General features: G+C 43.6%; 1 protein-coding gene across 2 annotated transcripts in view; it reads left to right on the top strand.

The window, feature by feature from the left end:
• PAH (phenylalanine hydroxylase) overlaps positions 1–26,236 on the top strand; it is a 69,553-nt gene that overhangs the window by 31,054 nt on the left and 12,263 nt on the right. For both annotated transcript variants that reach the window (XM_046645998.1, XM_046645999.1), the window contains exons 4-7: positions 5,929–6,017; positions 18,274–18,341; positions 23,511–23,707; positions 24,835–24,970. In XM_046645998.1, coding sequence (XP_046501954.1) covers positions 5,929–6,017; positions 18,274–18,341; positions 23,511–23,707; positions 24,835–24,970 — 490 coding nt within the window. The remainder of the gene's footprint in view (positions 1–5,928; positions 6,018–18,273; positions 18,342–23,510; positions 23,708–24,834; positions 24,971–26,236) is intronic.

Genomic DNA, 26,236 nt, shown 5'->3' on the forward strand with positions numbered 1-26,236 from the left:
AGGATTGCTCTGAAAATTAAAACAGACAATGGAAGCAATGTGCTTAGCCCAGCATCTGGTGCATTGTAAGCTCTCAAAAAAATGTGACTTTTAAAGGGAAAAAGGTAGCTATAACTTTTTGGCTGGGAAGTGAACTCCAGCCCTGCCACACACAGTAGCCTGAGTGACCTTAGTTACCTAACCAGACAAGTGTGTCTGCGTGTGTGTGTGTGTGTGTGTGGTTCAAGGTTGACCTACTGTGGATCAGTTGCTTCTCATCTCAACCAAAGAGGCAGGTGAGGGATTGGCTGCCTCACCCATTTCACAGATGAGAAGCCAGAGATGCAGGAATGAAGTAACTGGCTCAGAGTCACATAGTTTGTGGGTGGGAGACATGAAACTAGAACACAGACCTGCTGGCCTCAGGGCCAGGATGTGCATGTCCTTTGTGCAATATAAAGCGTAGGTACAAATGTGGAGGCTTGGGCTTGATTTTGTCTGGGGTCCTCTGCAGCCTCCCTGCCTTTAGCCCCTGGTGTCCTCACACTACTTGCTTCACACCCTGCTCAGGTCGGCCTCTTCTCAGGAAGTGAGCCGTGTCAGGACCTCGATGTCCCTATCCCCCAACACCTAGAACTTGCTTGGTTTCCTTAAGCTTTGTCTCTGCTCTCCAGGGTCATAGCTGGTGAACTTCTCTTAGGCCTGGCCTGGGTCCTGCTTCTGCCCAGATGGCTGTACCCAGGGCCCCTGGGAGACGATGCTTTAGCCTCAAGTAGGTCTGGGGAGGGGATGGGGGAATAGATGCAGGGCTGGGCTGCTGCCTGGAGAAAGTGTGTCCCAGGCTGTCACCCCTTGTCATCACTTGGCTCCTACAGTGATGATAATGATAATAGTAACAACTCTACCCTATCCTTATGAAGCACTTGGGGTGTGTCAAGCACTGTTCTCAGCGCTGTTCATGCATTAGCTCATTTTAATCCACACAAAGTCGCAAGTACATACTATTGTTATAGTGGTTTTACAGATGGGACACTGGAGAACAAAGAAATTCAGGAATTTGCCCCAAAAGTCCCCAAGTTAAGATGTAGCAGAGGCAAGATTTGGACCAGGCAGTCTGGCTCCAGAGTCAATGGGCTTAGCCACCAAGCTGTGCCACTTCTCCAGCCTGGCTGTGTTCTGGGCCTTTTCTGCACGATGACAGGGCCCAGAGCCACTGGAGGCCCCTGGACTTGGGTGAGTGCCCCTGGCCTCACAGTGCCACCTAGGGTCCCTCACAGTCTGTGACAAGGACCTGGGACTTGGTGGGCTGCTTCGACCTTTGTCCCCTCTTTGCCAAGACTTGAAGCCTTCAGGTCTTTGCAACCTTCTCAAGTTCTTCGATTCCTCCCCCTCCCCCACAAGAGGTCTGAGCTAAGCCATGTGGTCCTGTTAGTGTTTTCCTTTTGGAGAAAGAAAAAAAAAAGTCACCCTGAGCTGAAAATTAGCTGGTTCTGCTGCCCTCTGGCGTTCAGTTGGGAGACAGCCAGCAGGCTCAGCTCTAAATCCAGCTGGGTGCAGAAAGGCTTCTATCTGTGGAGTAGAACCTTGTTTCTCTGGTGAGAGGAGAATGCAGAATGGTAGGGGCAGTGCATTTTGGGAGCTGGACATATGTAATGACTCTACTTCCAGAAACAAGTGAGGTTAACACATTGGTTGAACTGGAAGTGTATCTTCATGTGTCCTCTGGCCAGCCTCAACCCTTCACCGGATTCCACAGGTCTCGGAGCATGAAACCCAAAAGGGATTGCAGCAACAATGCATCCAACACCCTACATTTTATGGAGGGGGAAACTGAGGCCCAAGATGAGAAAGCCTGTTAACATCAGAGCTGGACTGAGAACTGGCTTCTGACTCCAGTCTCCCTTCTTTCCTCCTCCCCTTCCTCCTCCTCAATTTCTTCTTTTTTATCATCCTCATTAAAATCTTTGTCATCCTAAGTGATGAGCGCTTACTGTGGGCCAGTCACTGTGCTAAGATGGGTCCCATTTGCTAAAGCATTTCATGCAGGAATAATGCAGTGATACAGAAAAATAATTTCAATCCATTTTGTGGACAGAGAAATGAAGGCTCAGGAGATAAAACACTTGCTCAATTACACAGCGAAATAAGTGGCAGACTGTCTGGCATTGCTGGAAGACTTTCTACCCTACTCTCTGTGCTATGTTGTGGCAAGGGCAGAGTGACAAAAATTCCCTAGGGCCTGTAGCTGAGCAATAATAGTGTGCCAGGTCCTGGCTTCGGCAAATCACATGCATTAACTCATCTAACCTCATATTGTTCCTACAAAGTGGTGCTTTATAGTGCTATTATTATTTCTGTTTTACAGATAGGAAGACTGAGGCACAAGGAGTTTTAATAATTTGTTCTGACTGCAGAGACAGCATTCCAGCCTAGGCTGTCTGGCTCTGTGGCCCAGTCCATTAGCCATTGCTGGACTGACTCTCCCTGAGACAAATGGGGAGCCAGCTCGGGACTGAGGACGGCCCCTGGCTGTCCCAGATCCCCTTGAACTGTGGCAAGTCAGTGTCAGGTCACCAAGACACTCACCTTGGGGTCTGGAGCCAAAGGATGTCATATGAAATAGTGTCCCCATTCCGCTTCATATCCTTACAATATTTTCTCCTTCTTCAGGACCTTCCTGGCATTGTTATGTATTTAAATTTATGTATTTTGTATTTCTTGCCGCCCCCCACTAGAATGTAAGCACCACAAGGAGTGAAGAGTCCGTTGTGTTCGCCTCTGAATATCCAGGGCCTGGTTGTAGTAGGCACTCAGTGCATGTTTGTGGAATCTCCTTTGGCAAGTCTAAGGTTCCTCTGAGTCAGAAAGTGGTGCAGTGAGAAAGGGCTGGCTTGCCCTATTTCTGGGGGCAGCTGCTACTGCCGGAATTGTGGTTGATTCCCAGGCAAAAGAGAGACAATGAATGAGTGGGGAAGGGAGGCCTTGGAAGTGAGGTGATGGGATGGCAACGTTCTGGAGAAACAGGAATGGCCTCAGAGGAGATCCTGAGCCCTGGTTGACTATAATAGGATGTTCTTTCTCAAGCCCTTGCAAACCTGCATAGGAAATAGACCCCATTTTCAGGGCTGACAATAGAGGTCCATTGTGCAAGGCAAAGTGCTAGACTCAAGGAGAAAGGAAAGCTTGGGGAGAAGATTAGATGACAAAGTAGGAAGCCAGGTTCCCTGCTAGGTGAGCAGAGCCTGGTGCTGAGTCATCCCAGACTCCAAAGTCTAGCAGATGGGACCAAGGAGATCTGTGAAGAGACTTACGCTCTCTGTTCCTCAGTTTCCTCATCGGTATAAAATGAGGATAATGATAGCACCCACCTGTTGGGGCTGTTAGGGGATTGCGTGAGGTAGTGTATGTGAAGTGTTTAGGACAGTGCCTGGCACACAGCAAGTCCTACATAAGCCTTTGCTGGAATTACAGTGACAGCGTCTGCTCCCAGTAGTACTATCACAGGGAGCTGATCTTGAGAAGTGGACTGGCTTAGGGGCAGGGAACCTGCCAAGAGGGCAACTGCAAAGACAATCGGGCAGTCAGGCTCCAGAGGCGGCCCTCCTAACAGTGTGCTCTGCTCCCTCCATAAGTGGCAGGATGGGTTCATGGTCAAGACCTGAGACCACTGAGTCAGCCATGCCTGAGTTTGAATCCTGACTCTGCTGTTTCCTAGCAGTGTGTGTTTGGGTTTGCCACTTAACCTCTCTGTACCTGTTTCCTTGTTTATAATATGAGACCAATAGTACCCACCAGTACTCTTAATTTGGAACAGTGCTCAGTGCTGATTTTTATTATTAACATAGGCAGTAGAGAGCTTAGCATCTCAGGTCTATGGAAACAGGCTCTAAATAGACCTTTATGGATGCTGTTGAGATAAGAATCTCATTGTTTTGGTGGAATGCAGCTGGTTCCTGTCTGATGCTGTCATCTATTGACCACAGATGACATTTTTCCAATCTGGCCACTAGGTGGCAGGCATGTTCTTTCCTGCCCAAGCTGAGCAGGGCCAGAATTAGAAAGCACATGCATGAGATGGAAAGCAACCTTTTATGGGCCCGACCTTGGGCTGCACCCTTTGCCTACATTCTCATTTACTCCTGGCAGCAATCCTCAGATCAACGGAGATATTCCACCAAAAATGCTAAGCAAAGTACTTCGCGCATGGTAAGACTTCAAAATATGTTAGCTGTTCTTCCTATTGTTGTTGCTGTTATTCCAAAGTTTACAGAGTTGGGACTGAGGCACAGAGAGAATAAGTAGGCAGATTGAGCCGAAATTCCAAGCCAGAGTTGACTGACTGCAAGTTTAGCATCTTTTCCCCTAAACCTCACATCAGGGGAAGCATTGGACACCTTGGGCTCATCTCATGGCCCCCACCATGTCTACTTTTACTGTCTGGTTTCTTTCGGGACCTACCCCTCTCCTAGTTCCTGTGTAAGTCAATTATTTAGACCTTCAGAGCCTCAGTTTCTCATTTGTACGGTAGAACATAATGCCTTCCTTGTTTTACAGATACTTCCACAACAGCAATTAGACCAGAGTCGACACTCTGTGGGCGGTGGTTGCTATTGGTGCCTTACATCTTAACATAACAGAGTTCCTTCCTTCCTTCCTTTCTTCTTCCTTTTTGCGCTCCCTTCCTCCCTCCTTTCCCTCTGTGCACCTGGGAGTACGCTCATGTCCTACTGTCCACAATGTCCTAGTCTCTGTTCATTCCTGGGATAGTTCCACCCCCGGTGTGTCTTCTTTCCTGTAGGCCATAGGAATTTGGGTGCTAACACCTGCTCTTCCCTCTGAGGTCCCTCTCTGTGCAAGACCCAGTCACTGTAGGCCACACAACTCAGGCCCTGTCTTCTCCCCACTATGCTGATTCAAAAGCAAGCCCACAGATTCTTTAGGTCCTGCAAGGCACCGTCATATCCCAGACTACCTGACTGCATTCCCTCCGCTTCACCAGTGGCTTTCAAATTGGCTTTGGCATCAAAATATTTTGCTGGGGTGCCTGGAGGCCTGTGGGAGGGAGGCACAAGGTAGGAAGATGGGGCCACCAGATGGGGTCTCATGGGCCCACCCTTGTTTACACTAGAATAGCTCCATTTTTATCTAATTTATATCCTGGGGTTACATGTACTATTCTGCTGCTAAAGAAAATCATCAAAATACTATGATAGGTGGGAGGGAGATGAATTTTGAGATAATTCAGAGAAAATCTCCAGGAAAGAGAATATGTTTGGGAATGCTTTATACAGCTAGTTTCCGAGGTGCCAAGTGAAATAAGCCAGACAGAGAAAGACAAATACCACATGGGATCACTTATACGTGGAATCTAAAAACGACAACAGAGAAAGTTAAACTCATAGAAACAGAGTAGATAACTGGTTGTCAGGAGCTGGGAGGTAAGGAAATAGGGAGAGGTTGGTAAATGGGTGCAAACTTTCAGTCATAAGAGGAATGAGGTCTGAGGATCTAATGTTCAACATGGTGGCTATAGTTGACAACACTGTTGCATAATTGAAATTTGCTAAGAAAGTAGACCTTAAATGTTCCTACCCCTCAAAGAAGATAAATATGTGTGAGGTGATAGATGTGATAATCAACTATATTAAGGAATCCTTTCACAATGTATACATATATCAAATCACAACAATGCACACTTAAATATCTCACAATTTTATTTGTCAATTATACCTCAATAAAGCCGATATAAGAAAAAGAAATAAAATCAGTTTCCAAGGAAAATGGGATTTAACCTTTGAATTTGAATGATTTGGGGGTTATCAGAGACAGCACTTGCCACCGCCATTGACTTGACTCGTTGGGACTGATGCCATGCTTCTGACCCTGGTGAGGCCTTTGCCTGTACCCTGCCAGTCTGCCGCTCAGTATCCTGCCCTTTCTGTGTTGCAGTGCCCTGGTTCCCGAGAACCATCCAAGAGCTGGACAGGTTTGCCAATCAGATTCTCAGCTATGGAGCGGAACTGGACGCAGACCACCCGGTGAGTCCATGGCCCCTCAGATGAGATTCTCTCACTTCCTCCCCTCCCCCATACCACTCTCATCCCCTCTTTGGAACAACATGTCTTCCTTTGTTTGCTTGTACAGCAAACATTTATTGAGTGTCTACTCATCCATCATCACCACCATCATTATCATGGTCATTATGATTGTAGGAGCAAATATGGATCACTGTCCAGACACTATTGTTTATATATGATATATGTACGTAAGTGTGCATACACACACACACACACACACACACGTAAACTATCTTTATTTCTGACTTTGTACAATTACAGAGGTTTAATTCAAGTGCTTTGGAGACAGCAAATTTTGCTAACAACTCTACCAGGTACAGGGAGACAGTGGGGAGTGGTGACACTGGAACTAGATCTTAAAAACTGAGTAGAAGATGCTAGTCAAATAAGGAAAAGAGAGGGATTATAGGCTAAGGGAACAGTATCTGCAAAGGCTCGGAGTCCTGAAAGTATGAGGAATACTGTGGAATGGCTGGCTGGTGCATTGGGTGTGAGGGTTAGATTCTAAAACGTCTGATGTACCAGACAGTGAAGAACTTGGACTGTGTCCTGTGTCTGTGGACAGAGGAGTGGATCCTTGAATGGTTTCTGAGTAGAGGACCAGGGTGGGAGATTTTATCGGTCTTTTCTGTAGGGCAGAGGCTTCTGGGGAAGAGCAGCCCAGGCTGGGCTCAGGGCCAGTTCTGACAGCCTCTGTAGGGGAGAAGTGCCTCCATCTTGTTGACTGTCCTTGATTTTCTGCCCAGGAAAATGGCTCCTTGATCTTTAAGTGACTTGGAAGATGTTTTCATTGGCAATGGCTTAGTGCGACTCAATGGGGGTGTCAGCATGCCATCAGGAGTTGTTTTCTCCGCACACTTATGTGGGTCTTTATAGTCGCATAAGTTGGGAACTTGCTCATCACAAAGGCTCTTTTCAGTAATCAAAGCAGTTGTTCCCATTTTACAGACAGATTCATTGAGGCCCCTCGCAAGTAAATGACCTTTCTAAGGTTCCCTGCTAAGCTTTGTGTCTATAGACTCTTAACCGAGCACTCACAGTGCCTGAAGACAAACGTCTAGCCAGTGGCAGAAATTCAGGCCTTTTCACAGAAACAAACAGAGAGCTATTTCAGGAGTAGGTGGACAGTTTCAAATATGAGCACTTGTTGCTTGTTCTAATTCACATAGTAAGCCCCTTAGCGTGGACGTGAAAAACACAGAAAAGCATGAGAAAGAAAATAACGATAACCCCTAATTTCAGTTATTTCTCGTTTTCTCTTGGTAGTATTCTGCAATTTTTTTTTACAACAAGAATGTATTTTATAAACAGAAACCAAGGTGAATTCCCTCCCCATTCCCAGCCTTCAAAACAGAAAAAGAATCGTGTATAATCACACTGTCTTAAAATAATATTAACATTTTGGTGTGCTTCCTTCCTCCTCTCTCCCCCTTCCTTCTGTCCCCTCATCTCTCTCTCTCTCTCTCTTCTATTTATACATATATACGTGTATATATTTGTGTGTGTATGTGTAGAGATTTTTTTAATGCAGTGCCACAACTTACTAACCAGCCTCCAATGGCAAGTGTGTAGAGGTTTCCAATCTTTTGTTATTATAATAACTCTGCAGTGAATGTTCTTGCCTGTGCATCTTGGTGTGGACTCCCCATAGCTTCTTTGATACTTACTTGTGAAATCACTTAATCTAGGAGTAGAAATTGTATTTAAGGCTCCTAATATACATTACTTAAATATGCTCTCCCCCCAAAAAACCAAAGGTAAGGTTGGAGGACTTTGATCCCTGTTCCATCTTCCTGGGAATGGTGTAGCCACTTCCGTGGAGCCTGCGAGTACAGACGCCCCTCCAGGAGAAGCTCTGTATCTCCTTTGCCAGGTCTTCGTCTGGAGTCTCTTGTCTGTGGGGTCTGGGAGCAAAGCACCTCCAAAGATATCCTTTCTCTGGAAAAGCTGTCTTGCTGCCTTCAACCCGGTCCATGAGATCAGTCCATCAGGGTATTTTCTCCTCGTACAACCTCCCATCCTCCTGCCCCTTCCATTGGCCACCTCGGCTTATTTGGAACCATGGGGGATAAGGCCAGGCCACAGACATGGCATTTCCCTCCCTTATCCTTGTGTCACCTCCAGGCAGATGGGCCTGGCCTTAAAACCCTCTGGAATTGATTTCTCCTTATGGACCCAACCCATTTCTTTGGCTCCCTGGCCTCTCAGTGTCATGAATTTTATCATAAAAATACAATTTTTCCTGTACACAGTCCCTCCGATGAGGAGGCCAGGCTCTCTCTGTTCCTTCCTGTGGATTCTCATCAGATCCTGAGAACGGTTGGGCCAAGGACGGAGTAAACCATCCAGGGTGCTTCCCCTGGCCCTCCAGGCCCCACAGGCCCTGGCCTCAGTGTGCGAGGAATGATGCTGGTGTTCTTCCTGAAAGGACCCTCTGTTCCACTCTGTCCCCTGGTGTTCAGACTGATCTCATCTTCCCCTGACCCCTGCCCTTGGCAGGATGCACTGATGTTTGACCCAGCATCTCAACTTCAGGGCCTCCAAAACAGCCACGTTGAGAAATGAGACCAAGGAAGGTTGTTCCCGAAACAGAAGGTAAAAGGCATTTGCCTTCTAGTGTTAGTCAAGTGGGAAAATGAAGTAGGGTAGCTGTATTCTTGTCCGTCCTGTCTTCTTTCCTTTGCTGCCAGTCTCTTGCCTTCCCTTCTTCCCCTCTCCCTTTCTTCCTTCCCCAAACATTTATCAAGCAAATGATATTCATAACGAACGTTTCTTGAGCAGGGACTGTACGTAAGGCCTTGTGCTAAATGCTTTACCTGCATTTTTAAAACTTAAGTGTTAAAACCATCCTGGGAAGGTTGTACTTTCTCATTTTCAGATGAGAACTCTCAGGGCTGTGTGGCCTCACGGGTATGTGAACTGTGTCCGGGGCCAGGTAAAGGAAAGGGGGTTGACATGATTAACGAAACATGATCTCTGCCCTCCAGGGGCCTCCAGTTGTGGGGCAGAGGGAGGAAGTGTGTCTACTATTCCCAAAGGGAGGCCAGAGGGGACTGGGATACAACTGGAAGCTTGGCAGGCAGAATCCCAAAAGGTCTGCTTGGTTTCCATTTCTAAAGTTGCCTCTCCTTTCTCTGACCATTTTCCGGCATCTGTGCTCCTGCCCATGTTGTTTTCTTTACCGGGGTGCTCTTCCTTATCCTTCCACCTGTTCTCTCCCTGTTGGCAAACATCTATTTGAGGCCTAATTCATATATCTTGGCCTCCCTAAAGCCTTCCACCTACCTCTTCCCCAGGACAAGCTTTTCACACTGATGCTGTGGAACTGTGTGCATTGGGCTTTATACTTTTGACTTTTATATTTTTGACTATGATATTTGACTTTATACTTTGAGAGTATCAGAACAAAATATATTCACTACCTCATGACTTGCAACCTCATAGGAGGTACAAGATATGCAGTCAGCCCTCCGGATTCATGGGTTCCACATTGAAAGACCTATGATGGTTGTGTCCGTACTGAATATGTACAGACTTTTTCTTGTCATTATTCCCTAAACAGTACAGTATAACAACTATTTACATAGCATTTACATTCCGTTAGGTGTTATAAGTAATCTAGAGATGATTTAAAGTATATGGGAAGATGTGCATAGGTTATATGCAAATACTATACCACTTTATATAAGGGACTTTATTTATTTGTTTATTTATTCATTTATTTATTTCTGAGGAAGATTTGCCCTGAGCTAACATCTGTGCCAGTCTTCCTCTATTTTATATGTGGGTCACTGCCACAGCATGGCCACCAACAAGTGGTGTAAATCCATGCCCAGGAACCAAACCCCAGCCACTCAAGCAGAGCACGCTGAACTTAATCACTAGGCCATGGGGCCGGCCTATAAAAGACTACATAAGGGAACATCCGTGGATTTTGGTACCCATGGTGGGAGTCCTAGAACCAATCCCTCACGGATACTAAGGGATGACTATTTATACGGGTGAAGGGTCATATGCATGATTCCCAAACTGTAGTCTATAAAAAAAACTCATGACCAAAGGGAGAAATGCTGTATTCTAGAACCCCATTTTAAGTGTATACAAGTCCCATTATCTCCTTAGAGGCTTTGAAAAGTCCTGCAAAAATGAAGCCCCTTCAAACTAATGTTTCTCAAACTCATTTATCTATGGCACCCTTTTTTAATGGAGAACCTAGCAACATTATCTTGAATGGTAGTGTTCCATGGAATACAGTTTGGGTAATATTTGGCTAAACCATAATGCAAAAAAGTACATGATTAAACACCCAGTTTAATGAATCAGATGGCATGTGTTTTTAGTTCTAAGATCTGTATGGACTGGAATAGTTAGAGGGGACTTATGCAAAGAGGGAGATCTGAATTGAGCCCTCCAGCAACCAGGGTAAGCTAACAGTTTATCAAACAACCTCCAAATCTCCATGGCCTAACCCAATAAAAGTTTATTTCCAATGTAAGTCAATAGGGAAATTGCTCCACAAAACCTTGCAGAGATCAAGTCTCCTTCTAATGGCTGTACCCTCCTCCAAGTCCTTGGAACCCTCTGCATTCTGTCAGCACTTGGGAAAAGAGAGAGTGAGAATTGCTCCTGGAAGGTTTTTATGGGCCCAAATTGAAGGTTATGACATCCCTTCACTCAAATCCCATTGACTACAGCTCAGTCACAGGGCCGTTACTAACTTCAAATAAGACTTGGAAAAATAGTTTAGCAATGTTCTCTGAAATAAGGAGGGAGGACAGATCCTGGGGAGCTCTGGCAGCCTCTGCCATGCAGACCCTAAGCCCAGAGCTCCCTAGTCCAGTTTCCCTAACACCTGCACCTGTGACTAGACTGGAGATCTGCACTGGAGGGGCTTTCTGGTAGAAAAAATATCAGCCAAGACAACCATGCTTCTGTGTTTACTTCTACTTCTTGATCCAAGTCTCTCAAACTGCTTTTCAGTCCTTCAAAGTATGGGTGTTGAGTTTCTCTACTCTCCAAAAAGAGCCTTGCTCTTCCCCAAGACTGGGGCTCTACTTCCAGTACTTCTTTCCTCTTCCTTTTCCCTCCCAACCTTCTCCACTTGAGGGCTCTGTCAGAGTCTATTCTTTTTTTTTTTTTTTTAAAGATTTTATTTTTTCCTTTTTTTCCCCAAAGCCCCCCGGTACATAGTTGTGTATTCTTCGTTGTGGGTTCCTCCAGTTGCGGCATGCGGGACGCCGCCTCAGCGTGGTCCGACAAGCAGTGCCATGTCCGCGCCCAGGATTCGAACCGACGAAACACTGGGCCGCCTGCAGCGGAGCGCGCGAACTTAACCACTCGGCCACGGGGCCAGCCCCCAGAGTCTATTCTAAGGGTCACTTGGCCAGTTGAGTCATCAAAGACTTGTTGCTCTCCTACTAAGTTGCTCCCTCAAAGCATAATTTTCAAAAAGTTAAAAACAACTGTCATACAGTATATAGTGAGTGTCTGTCAAAGATCCATTGACTTAGTGGTGAGGGAACCAGCAAGATGACAAAGATCATGTAAAGGAAGTTACAAGAGACCAAAGTACATGTTATCATAGACAAATAGAATGCTGGAATATGATCACAAAGATGGATACACAAATTATTAATGCCCTATAAGGCAATCAAGCCATAATCACAAGTGATATCCTTTCTACTGGACAGAAGTCATTTCAACTTGATCATAAAATAAATATTTTGCAACTTATCATTCTTCTATAAGTCAGCATCTAACTTTGAAGAGTCACTAAGTAGTAAATTGCACATCGAACAAATATACAACCACCTAGAGCATACAGTGTCTGTGATCATTAGACAATGACCTACTATGACTTGGAAAAGGCACACAGTAACTTGTTTTGTCCTTTTTCCTAAGTTTTGCATAATTTTTCTTAACAGCTCCTACTCAGGAGTATGCTGAGTATGCTATGCACTGAAAGTCCAGTGATACGTAAGACAAATAGCTTCCTGAGTTTAGTAATTATTAACAAGTATAATGATTGTCTGAAAGGAGAAACACAGGTTGCTGAGAGAGTGTATTGTAGAGGGAAACCAATAAACTTTGGGAAAATCTTTGGGACTAGTTTGGACAAATTTGGAGACATACTATGAGGACAAGAGTGGTTTAGCCCAGAGTTGGAAATGTAGGCGGGGCCAGATCACATTAAGCCTCATGGACTCTGTTAAGGATCTTGGACTTTATCCTAAAAGTAATGAGAAGCCTTGGAAGGTTTTAAAGGAGGGGAGTGACCTCACCAGATTTGCATTTTGTAAGTCTGCTTGGGCTGAAGGGAGGGGATGGGGAGAGGAGACAAAGAAAGACTATTGGGAAAACAGTTATAATAGTCCAGGCAAAAAATGATGAGGGACTGAATTAAGGTGTAGCAGTGAGAATAAACTAAAAAAGATAGACTCAAGATATTTGAAAGGAAGAATGGACAAAAAATGATTATTGGATGTGAAGGAAAAGAAGAGGAAAGAAGTAAAACGACTTCCAAGTTACTGGCTTGGGCAACCGAGTATCCAGATCCTGTCTAGTACAAGCTCCTTGGCCTTAGTGGTGGTGACCATGGCCAGCAACACAAAGTGGGCAAGGGGAAGGGGCATGGTCAGCACCATCCTTGACTATTAGTTTGCAAATCTTTGGCTAGTGTCTACTGGATGGCAATGGCAGATACTTAAAAAATACTACTTGGAACCTTTTGTCTCCTGTGTACCATCCTTCTTCCAGTTGGCTTGGAATGCAAAAACCTCTCATTATTGGCCTAGATGAAATGCAAATAGCAGTGTAAGAATTCTACAGATGCTATTTAGAAAGCCTAAGGGGGGGCGATGGGGTTCAGTAACTGATTCCAGAGTGTATCCTATGTTCCGAGCCAGACTTCTCAGCTTTTGGATTTCCCATCATTTTGCACAAATGCTTCATTCTTTGAATGTCTCCTTTGTACTCAGAATTTCACTTGAGGCCCTGCCTACATTACCTAATCTAATCCACCTGAACCTGTGAGGTAGCTACCATTAACTGTCTCATTTTGCTGATGAAGGATCTAAGGCTCTGAGAGGTGAACTGACCAAGCCCAGGCCTTGCTGCTAGTGATTGGATGGCTTAGTAATCCAGCTCAACCTGTCTGATTTCTCCTCGCTAGTCCAAAGATGGCATTTCTGAGGTTTATCCTCAGAAATGATGAAATAAAGATCTCGGTCTAGAAGAATACTCAGAAGACTTTTCCATATAGTAACCCTCTCCCCAAAACTCCCACAAACACAAAGTCATGCACTTCAAAATCCCAAGTAACAAAAATTCTGAGATTCAGAAAAATGATTGCATGTAGACTGCAGGTGATGTTATAACTTTGCATCCTATAGAATTCCCTCCACTTTCTCTCATCCACCCCTCCCCTCTTCCCTCTCCCCCTCACCACTCCTTCACCAACAATATATTTTCCTGTCAAAACATACTTGGTTACATGCGGTGCAACCAAAATTGCTGCTATTAGCTTAATTGAGACAGAGTGATTACAAATAAATTACATGCAGTGCTACTGAAATTGCTGCTATTAGTCTAAATTGAGACAGGATGATTAGTCATCCCCAACTGTAGCTTAGTTCACAGGATACTCCACAGAGCTGCAGAGGCCCTGTGGTCACCTGGCAGCCCAAAGGATGCAAGGTCAAATTCCCAAGAGACGGACTTCGAGGCTACAGTTCTCTTCCATTGGTGACTGAGAGGGCAGAAATCCAGGCAGCCTAGTTGTTAGGGTCCCCTTGCAGGCTGATAATGAACTCCTTAGAAACTTTGAACTGGAAAGGACCATGGTTAGAAATCTTCCCTTCCCATATAGAAAATCTGTGTAGCACATTATATGTGTGTGTGTCTCAATGTATGAGTCTGCTGCCACATCCCATAATGATTTGAGATGTATTTTTAATATTATCTTACTTTTTTATAATTATAAAAGAAATCCACACTCACAGTAAAAAACTTCAAAAGTATAAATAGTGTAGAAGAATAAAATAGTCACTGTTTCTTATTTCCATGACATTGTTAGACTTTGGTATATTTCTTCCATTGTTTCATTTATATATATATATATTCCTTCTGACATAGTACATACTGGATCTACAATTTTATATTAAGCTTTTTTTTTTCACTGATGGAAAAATCTTTAAACTACCTAGACATTAAAGTAAATTAAAGATAAAGATAAAGAGCGAAATGAGGAAGAGAAATTGTCATGGGCATCCCATTCCTGGAGGCAGCATGATGAAGTAGAAATCCACTGGTTCAGGGAATTCTCTTGTCTCCGTGGTTACCTGCCTCAACCCTCAAACCTCAACTCACCAGCCTGGGTAGGACCAGAAAACTCGAGTGGAGGTGCTGGTTCTACAGTTAAAGGCCCTTGGCCAAATGGCTCTGTGGGCTTCACCTTCCTCATATCTAGATCAAAATACAGAAAAAGATGTTCTCCACGGTGTCTTGCAAGTGCGGAAGTCTATACTTTATACTCAGGGGCTAGAGAAAGCTATTTATTATTGACTGTTAAATAAGACTTGTTGGTAAGCCTTGTAATGGTCAAGCCTTAATGATTGACAAGCATTAAATGTGTATCTTGAGTCCTAAGTATGGAGATGCGTTCTTCATGCAGCCTGGTAGATAGGTTCCTAAAAGGGTGTGTTAGTACTGCTTAGAAATCAAATCATGGTGCCACGTTTTCTTACTGCATCATCCCAAAGCAACTTATCTTCACCCAGGAGAAGTGGGCCCAACAATAATGTTAAGTTCTCAGATTCCTAAGCTTTCCTACCAGTAATTAATGATTCGAAACCATTCAGTGCTTTAGAGAAAACAATGAAGTTATACTTTGTAGTAACCGTGTCATAGAATCTTTTCTAAATTGAATAATCACTCAATTTATCTTAGATTTAGGTTTGGAGCAAAAGAAAAATGTATGGTAATTTTACTTTGCTTTTCCAGTGTGAAATATTTGGATTTCTCTATTTTTCAAAATGTATCCTAGGAAACTCCTTTCTTCCTCCCTCCCTCTGATCATTCCTCCTTCCCTCTCTCCTTTCCTCTCTTCCCTCTTTCAACAAGTATTTGTAGTTCTTTCTGTATCTCAGACTCTATGCTAAAGATTCTCGGGTGAAATTACGTTATATGTCTAGATCCCTGGGTCTCTACTGGTAGAACCCGATTTAAAAAAACAATCAGCCAACCAGCCAACCAATCAAACCAGACAAAAAATAATATCTGAAATCAGGGAACATTTATCCTTTAAAAAGACTCCTTTAGTATATTAGGCTCCATGATACAAGCCCGTTTTGTATCATTCACACCTTATGTTCATTAACACCTTGGTTTGGAGGGATGATGGGGCAGAGAAATTGTAAGCTGAAGTGGTAGATTTCATGGCTTATTGGGAAATGCTTGGAGGGAGCAAAGCAAAGTTCTACAGTCATGATGCTAGTTTCTTGTCTTTCTAAAATTCAGATTATAATCAAATTTTTTGTAAAATACCATTTTTTCCAGCTTTATTGAGATATAATTGACATATAACGTTGTGCAAGTGTAAGGTATACAACATGATGATTTGATTCAGATACATATTGCCAAATGATTACCACAATTAGGCTGGTTAACACATCCATCACCTAGCATAATTACCATCTTTGTGTGTGTATGTCTGTAATGAGAACATTTAAGATCTACTCTCTTAGCAACTTTCAAGTATATGATACGATATTATTAACTATAGTCACTGCGCTGTGCATTAAAGTCTCAGTACTTATTCATCTTATAACTGGAAGTCTGTACCTTTTGACCAACATCTCCCCATTTCTCCCACCTCTCAGCCCCTAGCAACCACCATTCTACTTTGTTTCTATGAGTTTGGCTTTTTTAGGTTCTACATATAAGTGCGATCATACAGTATTTGTCTTTCTCTATCTGATTCATTTTACTTAGCATGAGACCCTCACAGTCCATCCATGTTGTCGGAAATGGCAAGACTTCCTTCTTTTTATGGCTTTTCATCCATTGACAGACGCTTAGGTTGTTTCCACATCTTAGCTACAGTGAATAATGCTGCACTAGACATGGGAGCAGACACCTCTTCAAGGATTTTCATTTCCTTTGGATATATACCCAGAAGTGGGATTGCTGGATCATATGGTAGTTCTATTTTTAATTTTTTGAGGAGCCTCAATACTGTTTTCCGTAGTACCTGTACCAATTTACATTCCAACCAGCAATACATGGGGGTTCCCTTTTCTCTGCACCCGCACCGATACTTACTGCTTGTCTTTTTGATAATAGCCATACTAACAGGTGTGAAGTGATACCTCATTAAGGTTTTGATTTGCATTTCCCTGATGATTAGTGTTGTTGAGTATCTCTTCACGTACATATTGGCCATGTGTATGTTTAGATCCTTTGCCCATTTTTTAATTGGATTATTTGTTTTTTAGCTGAGTGGTATGAGTTGCTCATATATCTTGAATATTAACCTCTCACTGGATATGTGGTTTGCAAGTATTTTCTCCCATTTCATTAGTTGCCTTTTCATTTAGTTGATTGTTTCTTTTGCTGTGCAGAAGCACTTTAGTTTGATGTAACTTTCCTTGCTTATTTTTGCTTTTGTTGCTCGTGCTTTTGGTGTCATATCCAAAAGATCATTGCCAAGACCAATGTCAAGGAGCAATCCTAAGAAAGAAGAACAAAGCTGGAGGCATCACAGTTCCTGATTTCAAACTATATTACAAAGCTATAGTAATCAAAGCAGTATGGTACTGGCATAAAAATAGACACACAGACCAATAGAACAGAATCAAGAGCCCAGAAATAAACACATGCATATACAGACAACTAATATTTGACAAGGGAGCCAAGAATACTCAATGGGGAAAGGGTGGTCTCTTCAATAAATGGTGTTGGGCGAACTGGACCTTCACGTGCAAAAAAACGTAATTAGACTCCTATCTTACACCACTCACAAAAATTAACTTGAAATAGATTAAAGACTTAAATGTAAGACCTTAAACAGTTAAATTCCTAGAAGAAAGTGTAGGGAAAATTCTCTTTTAATCAGTTGGGATTTCCTCCAACTAAAGGATGCCCCTCCCTACCCAACACTGAAAGATACACTTAAACTCTTTTCACTCAGAAATGTGCTGCTTACAAATTGTTGGGGAAAGGCTGCCTGTAAGTCAGCCTCAGAGAAGAAATGCTTGTCATCCACATTATGTACTGAGAGATTTCTCACTTGAGTCCCTGCCACATTGTAATTGTTAACGATAGTAAAGTGTAGTGCAAAGAGCATGGAACTGAGTAATTCAAATCCTGGCCTCACCTTCACTTGACTCCACTTCCCTGAGCCACTGTTTATTCTAGAAGGAAGAGGATAATCATATGGGTCTACCTTACAAGATTGTTGTGGGAGTTATAAATAAAACAAGTTCCTAGCACAGACAGACTGGCACATAGTAGGCACTCAATAAGTGATATTTTTATAAATTGCAATAGCAGCACGAATATCCCTGTTAGTCTAGCAAGAAATTGGAAGGCAGTGCTAGATACTTGCCATTGGCTAGGAATTTAGCAGATACTGTATATTTTCATCATAGACGTCTATCCACTAACTTTGCCTAATTTAGCAAGTTTACAAGTTAGAAATGCTGTAGGTGAGATTTCTCTTCTTTTTTATTGAGGTCACATTAGTTTATAATGTTATATAAATTTCAAGGGTACATCATTGTATTTTGACTTCTCTATAGACGTGTTCACCACGAAAAGTCTAGTTTCCATCTGTCACCATACACATGTGCCCGCTTACCCCTTTTGCCCTACCCCCATTTCTGTCCCTTCTGGTAACCACAAATCTGTTCTCCGTATCCATGTGTCTGTTTATCTCCCACATATGAGTGGAATCATATGATACTTGTCTTTCTTCTTTAAAATCTGTACATCGTTTGACTTTGGAATCCCATGGCAGAAAGGCTCACACTGAATTGAAGGTGCTGCCACTAATGTGTCCTTCATGATATCCAGTGGGAGAGTTTACCCTCAGTTTAACTGAGACTTTGTTTTCAGAGGTGCACGGTCAGACCTCAAGAGCCCCCATTCAAAGCACGTGTAGGTATGCCAGGCCCCTCCCACCCAAACCTTGAGAAATCAAGCGTCTCCTTTCTCCTAGGGTTTTAAAGATCCTGTGTACCGAGCAAGGCGGAAGTACTTTGCTGACATTGCCTACAACTATCAACAGTAAGTCTGCTCTGCTTGTTGAGGGGAAGACAAAAGAGCACCGGGGCTACCCTACCTGTCCCTTGCTCAAGGTTGGAAAATACCAGCATAGAGTGTCCAGCCTTCCGTGTGTAAGTGCGTGTATGTGTGTTTAAACCCTCCCTTTAATAACACGTGTTAAAAAAAAATTGCCGCTAGACAAAACAAAATTACCCACTGAGCTGGGCCCGGCTCTCTCTCCAGCTTTGTTACATAATTATGCAGTGATGTCTGAGGTAATTATAAAAGGCCCCAGTCCCGAATCAAACAGCCTCTGGTATTCTCCACATTAAACAGGGAAGAAGGAAAAAGAGAATCATTTACATTCAAGAAGGAGTTGGCTGCTTTACTGAAATAATGAATCATCTGATGTTTCAGGCAAGCCAGGCCTCAGCATTCGTTCTGCTTTTATCTGATCTGACCCAGCTGCGAAGGGCAATTTTAAGATGAGTTTATTTTTTTCTGTCTGGGATTCTCTACTCCTCCTCGATGCTATTTTAGCCAAAGGAAAGCGCAAATATCTAGTATGTTATTTGGGAAGAGAGCTGTTTTGCTATTTTGAGTCCTCAGGAACTACAGAAATGTTACTATGGGGAACTTAGTGTTTGGGGGCCTGAGCGCCATCCCTGAGACGTGCACAAGAAACTTAAAAGTTGACCAGAACACTGAGGTAATGGTGTTTGACAGGTTTGGTAGGATATGAGGGAGATAAAAGAGATGCTAGGGCTCTGTATACAGAATACAAAGTTACCCTCCAAACGGAAAGACTTCCAGAGAAAATGAGAACGTTTCCTGCTCTGAACGACTCCTGTAGTGGAAGAATCCAGAACTGTGATGACCTTGGTCAGATCCAGGCCCATCTGAGTCTTGCCTCGTGGCAAGCAGGAATCACAGAACATGGTGCCCCCTCTCCGCTGTCCCCATCTTTGCCCTGCGTGGTCAGGTGGACACCATCAAATCAGGTACACACAGGAGTCCTTCTGCAGATAGTCAGTAACAATCAGTCATATTTATGATCTCCTTGCTATGTCTGGGGCTTTGCTAAATGCATTGTTTATGTTATTTCATTTAGTTTTATTGATAACTCTCCATTTTTCAGCTAGAAAAACTAAAGCTTAAAGTAGTTAAGTAACTTGCCAAGGTTGCATGACTAGTAGGTGTCATTCTCCAGTATTGAACTTAGGTTTCTTTAACTCCAAAATCCTTCTTAACTGCTTCCCTGAGAGTGTGGGAACTCAGAGTCAGGAGACCGCGCTTCTCCATATAACCAGCTTGGCAAGTGCACTCACTCACTTCTTGGCTGTTGGCATTTGAGGAAAGAAACTGATCTTCCTCAACTTGCTTTCCATAAAAATGTTAAACTTAATGAAGAAACGTGGAATCGATCGAATGCCTCACCATCCCGGATGTTAAGCAAATAAATTAAATTGATTATTGGAAGCCATCCACACATGACTGGCTCTCAGAAGAGCATTAGAGATCTGCTAATCAATTTCCTACCTTTTATAGATGATTCCCAGGTGGTTAAGTGATGTGCTCAAGGTCATGTGGCTAGTTAGGGGCTGAACTTGGTCTCGAAGTCTATTTCAGACCTCACTTGAGCTCATCTCTTTTCAACTTTTGAAGCTGTTTACCATCCTTTCCTTCTTCGAAAAGGTCTCTTGTCTCGATATCTGGTACAGTTGATTCTCATTTTTCAAAGATTGCTTTCTTAAATTTATTTGAGACCTCCAAATCAATATGTGCGGTACTGTTCACGATCATTCCTAGACATGCACAGGAGGGGAAAATATTTAAGTCGCCTGATGCACAGGTTCCCGGCTGAGACAGAGCAAGGCCATACTAACTTTCTTCTTGTTTCAGCTCTTATATTGTAAACAAGTATCCTTTTTGAGGTCTAGTTAGAATGACGTTTGTCGAATTTTTGTCCTTTTTGTTGGTAATTTTGCTGTTTAAAATGCACCCTCTTCTCAGCACATTGGTGAGGTGCTGTCTAGAGGTCCTAAGCACAAGGGATGTGCCTGATGGAGAAAGCATGTGTGTTAGAAAAGCTTCATTCAGCCATGAATGATAGTGCTGTTGGCTGCGAGTTCAGTGTTAATGTCTCAACCATAGATATTCAATGAGGTACTTTAAATAGAAGCACACACAAAACAAGGTTATGTATTATCAGTTGAAAATGTTGTTACCAGATGCTCATGGGTCCCTAGCCCTGTATTTCCCCTAGGCACTATGGTTCAGTATTCACAAACTCAGAGTTCATGGTAACTTTCTGGAACATAACTACCACAAGTAACAAGAATTGACTGTATTCCTCCCTCTGCAGATTTCCCTCCTTCCTTTCTGAGGCTTCTTCTCAGTCTCCTCTGGCCTCTTCCACCCACCTCCAAAACTGTAACATCTTTCAGGCCTCAACTTTGGCCCTCCTCCTTGGCTTCCCCCACCCTCCATGCCAACAGCTTCCATATTTGGTCTCTGGAATCTTCCCAGGCAGTATTCCACATGGGGATCAAACTCCTGCTTCATGAGTCATAGAATCATAGGATCTTCATCAATTGATAAAATATGTCTGCTAAGTTCCAGAACCTACCCCAAGAGCAAGACCAACAAAGTCTATGTCCCCTGGAAGAATACTTGGAAGACAGATATAACAATAATGCAACAGGTATTACCAAAGTCAAAACACAAGTGTATGATGCCATGTAATTAGGAGCTTTGCTATAGAAGGGGGCAATGGATCAGAAGGAAGTGAAGGAGACTGCAGATGGAGTAGGAGTTTACCAGCCAAAGAGAATGGGAGTAGTGGATGAGAGGGTGGGTCTGGTTAGCTACAGGGCTTTTGTTTTGAGACGTGTATACTTGGGTCCAGAGCTGAATTACTGTAAACAATAAGGAAGCAGCTAGACCCTACCAAGGCTAGCCACCCTCTTCTCTGCCCATCTGCCAGGCAATGCTCTCTCTCTCCTCCTGAAGAATATTTAAGAATAAAAGTCTTAAAACATCAACTTGAAGAGGCACTGACAAATTACTATTACTATTGTGTTTGCAGCACCAAATTATTTATCTTGGTAATAGTTACATGTGTGTGGGGACTATGTTATTGGGAGGGAGTTGGGCTTTGAAATTTTATCTAATAATACACTAAATGGGTTATAGAAATTTGTATCTTTCAGCTACAAGTCAATTCAAACAAAAAGGGAGACTTTATTGGCTCCTTTAAGTGAAAAGTTTGAGGGGGGTTAGTTTAGGCACAGGTGGATCTGGAAATCAATGTCTCATTCTCTGTCTCTCTGACTCTGGTATCCTCTGTGTCGGCCTTGGTCTAAAGCATTGTCCTCATCTCTCTTGGAGCCAGACCCCAGCACCACCCAGCTAACATACCAACCCAATTAGAGATTCTGCCTCTTTCCAACAGAATCAACAAAAGCTCTCTAATTGAGGCTCACTGGCTCTAATTAGAACTTGGGCCAATCTCTCAGCAGTCACTCTGGCAAGGGGAATGAGACACTCTAATTGGCCAGATCTGGTCACATGCCCACCTCTGAAGGTAGGAGTGGAGTCTCCCTCCCAGCTGAACCTCACAGACTGAGACAGGAGGAGGGTACATTGCTGGAAGAATGGAGAGTGAATAGCATTGGAACCCTAAAATAGCAAATGTCAACGAGGGGGACATTTCAGTGCCCAGGATGTCACATAGCAATTACCTTTCTTTTTAAATAAGAATCAGTTATAATGATAATTGCCAATTACCCAATGGTTTTATTTGTCAGCACCAATGTTAGGTACTTTATATGTAGTATTTCACTTAATTCTCCACACCCTGTGAATATTTACTTATTATTATTCAACAACTGCACGAACTAGGCTCAGAGAGGTTTACTAAATTGCCCAGACCATATAGCTGAGAAATGGCAAAGCCAAGTATTAAATGCATCTCTGCCCATTTCCAAAGCCTGTTCTCCTCCCTCAGTACTTTGCCCTGAAATAATGGTGCATCCTGAGGCAGGAACTGACTCCATGTTCTTCTCAAAGTCCCTGCTGGCCATTACAGGACCTTCTGAGCTTGCCTTACTTTCAACTCTTAAACAAAAATCTGTCTTTTTTCCCTAATCCCTGCCCACCATTGTAGAACATAACAATGACTTTGCTTTCTTGTCCTTGGATGAGCTACAACTCTGAAAGGGCAGGAAGAGACCGAGTTTGGAGCCTGATGGTGATCCATAATTCTGAGGTAAACAGTCTCGCCTTGTCCCAGACACTGTGTACCCTATTAGGGATCAGGCCTGCAGCCCAGAGAACAATCACTGGTCCTTGGAGTCAGGCTTTGCTTGGTTTTCGTTTGTTTTCCCTGTTCAGAACACAGCTCATTCTCAGATGGTTTTCGAAAGGACTTTTCGAACTGATGACTCTAACTAGTGTGTCACCAGGGAGCTTATTGGAATCCAGATGCCTGGGCCCTCCCCTTCCCCACAGATTCAGGATCTATGGAGCAGGGTCTAACACATGCATTTTAACCAGTTCCTATAGTTCTGTTTTGTCATAACAGAAGATTCTAGGTAAGTGTATCTTATACCTAGCATGCATTTAAATACCTTTATAACTTCCAAGGGGAGAAATATCAAACCCAGAAAGGGCATGCCCACGAAACAAGGGGTCTCAAACTCATGTGCATGTATTAGACCCACTTTAGCCCACAGATACAATTGCTCTAGTTGACGTAATACAAAACACAAGGTTGCTTTACTTGAACTTGGATGCCTCTGTCTAGAAAGAGGCATTCTTCAGTTGTCTCAGCCCTCCTGTTGTCTATACCTGCTACTTTACACATTTATGTTCCCTGCCTGGCCCCTGAAGATAAGTGAATTTCCACCCTGGGTAAACAGTTGGAGAAGAAGGACAGCAGAAAAGCCAAGTGATTTCTCAAAGTAACAGCAAATCCTCAGTGCGGTTGGTGAGGTGAGAACTTGTGCTGTTGCTTAACCAAATCAGACAAATGTTTTCTATATCCTCCTTCAAATGACTTATGCAATCCGCTGTGTCTGGGTGGTGGCAGCTCACAGACTCTGGACCTGTCTCCCTCTGCTCACGTTCCTTTGTCCTCTACTCTGTCCCTGCCCTGCTGGAGAGAAATATTTTGTGCCTGTGTTCTAGTGGGCAGCCCATCCCTCGAGTGGAATACACAGAGGAAGAAAAGAAAACTTGGGGGACGGTGTTCAGGACCCTGAAGTCCCTGTACAAAACCCACGCTTGCTACGAGCACAATCACATTTTCCCACTTCTGGAAAAGTACTGTGGCTTCCGCGAGGATAACATTCCCCAGCTGGAAGAGGTTTCTCAATTTCTGCAGAGTAAGTCCACATCAGGGTCAAAGGCCAGGGGGCTGGGGGAATGGGAAGGGGAAGAAAAATAAACCGAGGCCAGCATGAGTGTGTTTGTGGTAATGCTCGTAGGTTGACTCTCCCAGGAAAAGGGGAATTTCACTGCTGTGTTCTGCCTTCTCTCGAGCCTCCGCCTTTAAGCCACTCTCATCCAAGGAAAGACATCAGGCGTGGGTTTTGCCATATCCATGTCCCTGAAAAGTATTTTTTTCATACTACTTAAAGTCCCAGGTTCCCAGATAGGGTTCTCCTTGCAACTCCTGCTCTGTTATGAGATGGCTACACTGTGGGTTTGTGTAAGAAGTGTGCTATTTGTGGGGCAGAGCCAAGAACCCTGGGCTCTAAGTCTATGCATCCATCTGATACAGGTATAGAAACCAGAGAGATAGTGAACAAAATGTCAGATTTATTATTGATAAAAGCAATTTAGAGAATGTGGCACAGACGTGCAGCCACAATGGACTTCCTATTATTTCACCCCTGGATTAGGTAAACTTACTTGCCTATTCATTGGCACCGCGTATAGTCTACTGCATGGCGAAGAGCAGACCAGAATGTACTCCTCTGTCAACAGACAGTCAAGAGAGAAAGGACAGAAAGAATCACATTGAGAATATTCATTTGTTTTCCCAAAGGCTCCAATCAGGGAAGTCACTGCTCCTCATGGGGTGGACTGTGTGAGGTGCAGCATAGAAGCTAGACGTGTTCCTTCTATATGTTTCCTTTCTGGAAAGTGGAGTGAAAATTCTCGCTGCACTCTGGACACAAGAGAAGCAGAGAATATGTGTTCCACTTAACAAGCAATAATGAAAGCTAAATTAATTGGGTGTTTCCAATGTGCCAGGCTCTGCACTAAGTACTTTTTATTTACTAGCTCTTTTGATTCTCAGAATAGCCCTAAGCAGAATCTATCCATAATTTGCAGATGAGGAAACTGAGGCTCAGAGAAGTGAAGTTACTTGGTTCAAATCACCCAGCTAGACAGTATTGAGGCAGAGATTTGAAGCCAAGTCTACTGCTTCCCTGCCCAAAGGTCTTCAGACCCCTCTGGCTCTGCTATGATGGGCTTTGAGTTTTCTTTCTTGTTTGCTTCTCAGCTTGCACTGGTTTCCGCCTCCGACCTGTGGCTGGCCTGCTTTCCTCTCGGGATTTCTTGGGTGGCCTAGCCTTCCGAGTCTTCCACTGCACCCAGTACATCAGACATGGGTCCAAGCCCATGTATACACCTGAACCGTGAGTATTGTCCTCCTGCTGCCAGTTGCCAGCCACAGTGAGTGTCATCTCTCCCTGCTCCAGGAACAAGGTTTGGGTTCACTGTGGCCGATCCACAAGACAAAGGATTTTCTCTGTCCAAATAGATCACACTGATTGGAAATTTGGGAATCTTGTGAATCAAAGATTCAGATCTCTGGGCTGGCCTGGTGGCATAGTGGTTAAGTTTACTTGCTCTGCTTTGGCAGCCCAGGGTTCACAGGTTTGGATCCTGTGTGTGGACCTACAGACCACTCATCAAGCCATGCTGTAGAGGCTTCCCACATACAAAATAGAGGACGATTGGCACAGATGTTAGCTCAGTGACAATCAAGCAAAAAGAGGAAGATTGGCAACAGATGTTAGCTCAGGGCCAATTTTCTTCACCAAAAAAAAAAAAGGGGGGGATTCAGATCTCTCTTGATGGTGGAAATAAGAGGTCACATTCAAGTTCTAAAAGAACTGTAGGAGTCAGAGCTATGAAGTTCCAAATGGAAACAGGAACAAGTGGCAGCAAGCTATCTCAACACCTCGTGAATATGTATCTAGATGATTCTCATCTTTCTATGCCTAGATCATGTCTTGGCTGGAGGTAGAGAATGACTGGCCACTATACTTCTTCTTTTGCATTTAGCCATCTTCTCAGGCAAATAGAACTTATGAAATTTATACAAAAAAGTCAGTAGGAGATCCAAAATGATTTTTCCCTGTTCACAAAGTTCATTACTACAAATCTGCAAAGACTGTTCGTAATAGACCTGGCACAAAAAGTGTTAAATAAATGTAAATTTTGTTCTCTGACTGACTGCTGTCCCCCTCCAGAATAAGAGAGGAGTGGCACTATTTTTTAAATTTTAGTTTTATTTCCCATGGGGAGTAACTGAGCACATTGTACCTACCCAGGACGTCAATACCACGGTGAAGATTTGGGATGGGAATTGTTCGTGACACACAGCTCATTCAGGTGTATGGGAGGAGCCCATAGGAGTATTGGCTCTTCTGTTCTGTGCCCCATGGGCATACACCTCAGACTCCCTGGCTGCTGTTCCATGCCCTACTCCTTACTCTTCTTTCCGCTTCTCTTTGGTCTCTTGTACCTTACCTCATCTGACCCCAAGCTTTGCACACCACTTATGCTTGAGAGTGAGGTCATAAGACTGAATGAGTTACTTCCTTTCTTTTTGCCCATTCCTCCTATAGAAAGACCGAGTCTGGCTTGGTTTATGACCCTCCTCCCCTCCAGTGTCT

This window comes from Equus quagga, chromosome 19, assembly GCF_021613505.1.
Source record: "Equus quagga isolate Etosha38 chromosome 19, UCLA_HA_Equagga_1.0, whole genome shotgun sequence".
NCBI lineage: Eukaryota > Metazoa > Chordata > Mammalia > Perissodactyla > Equidae > Equus > Equus quagga.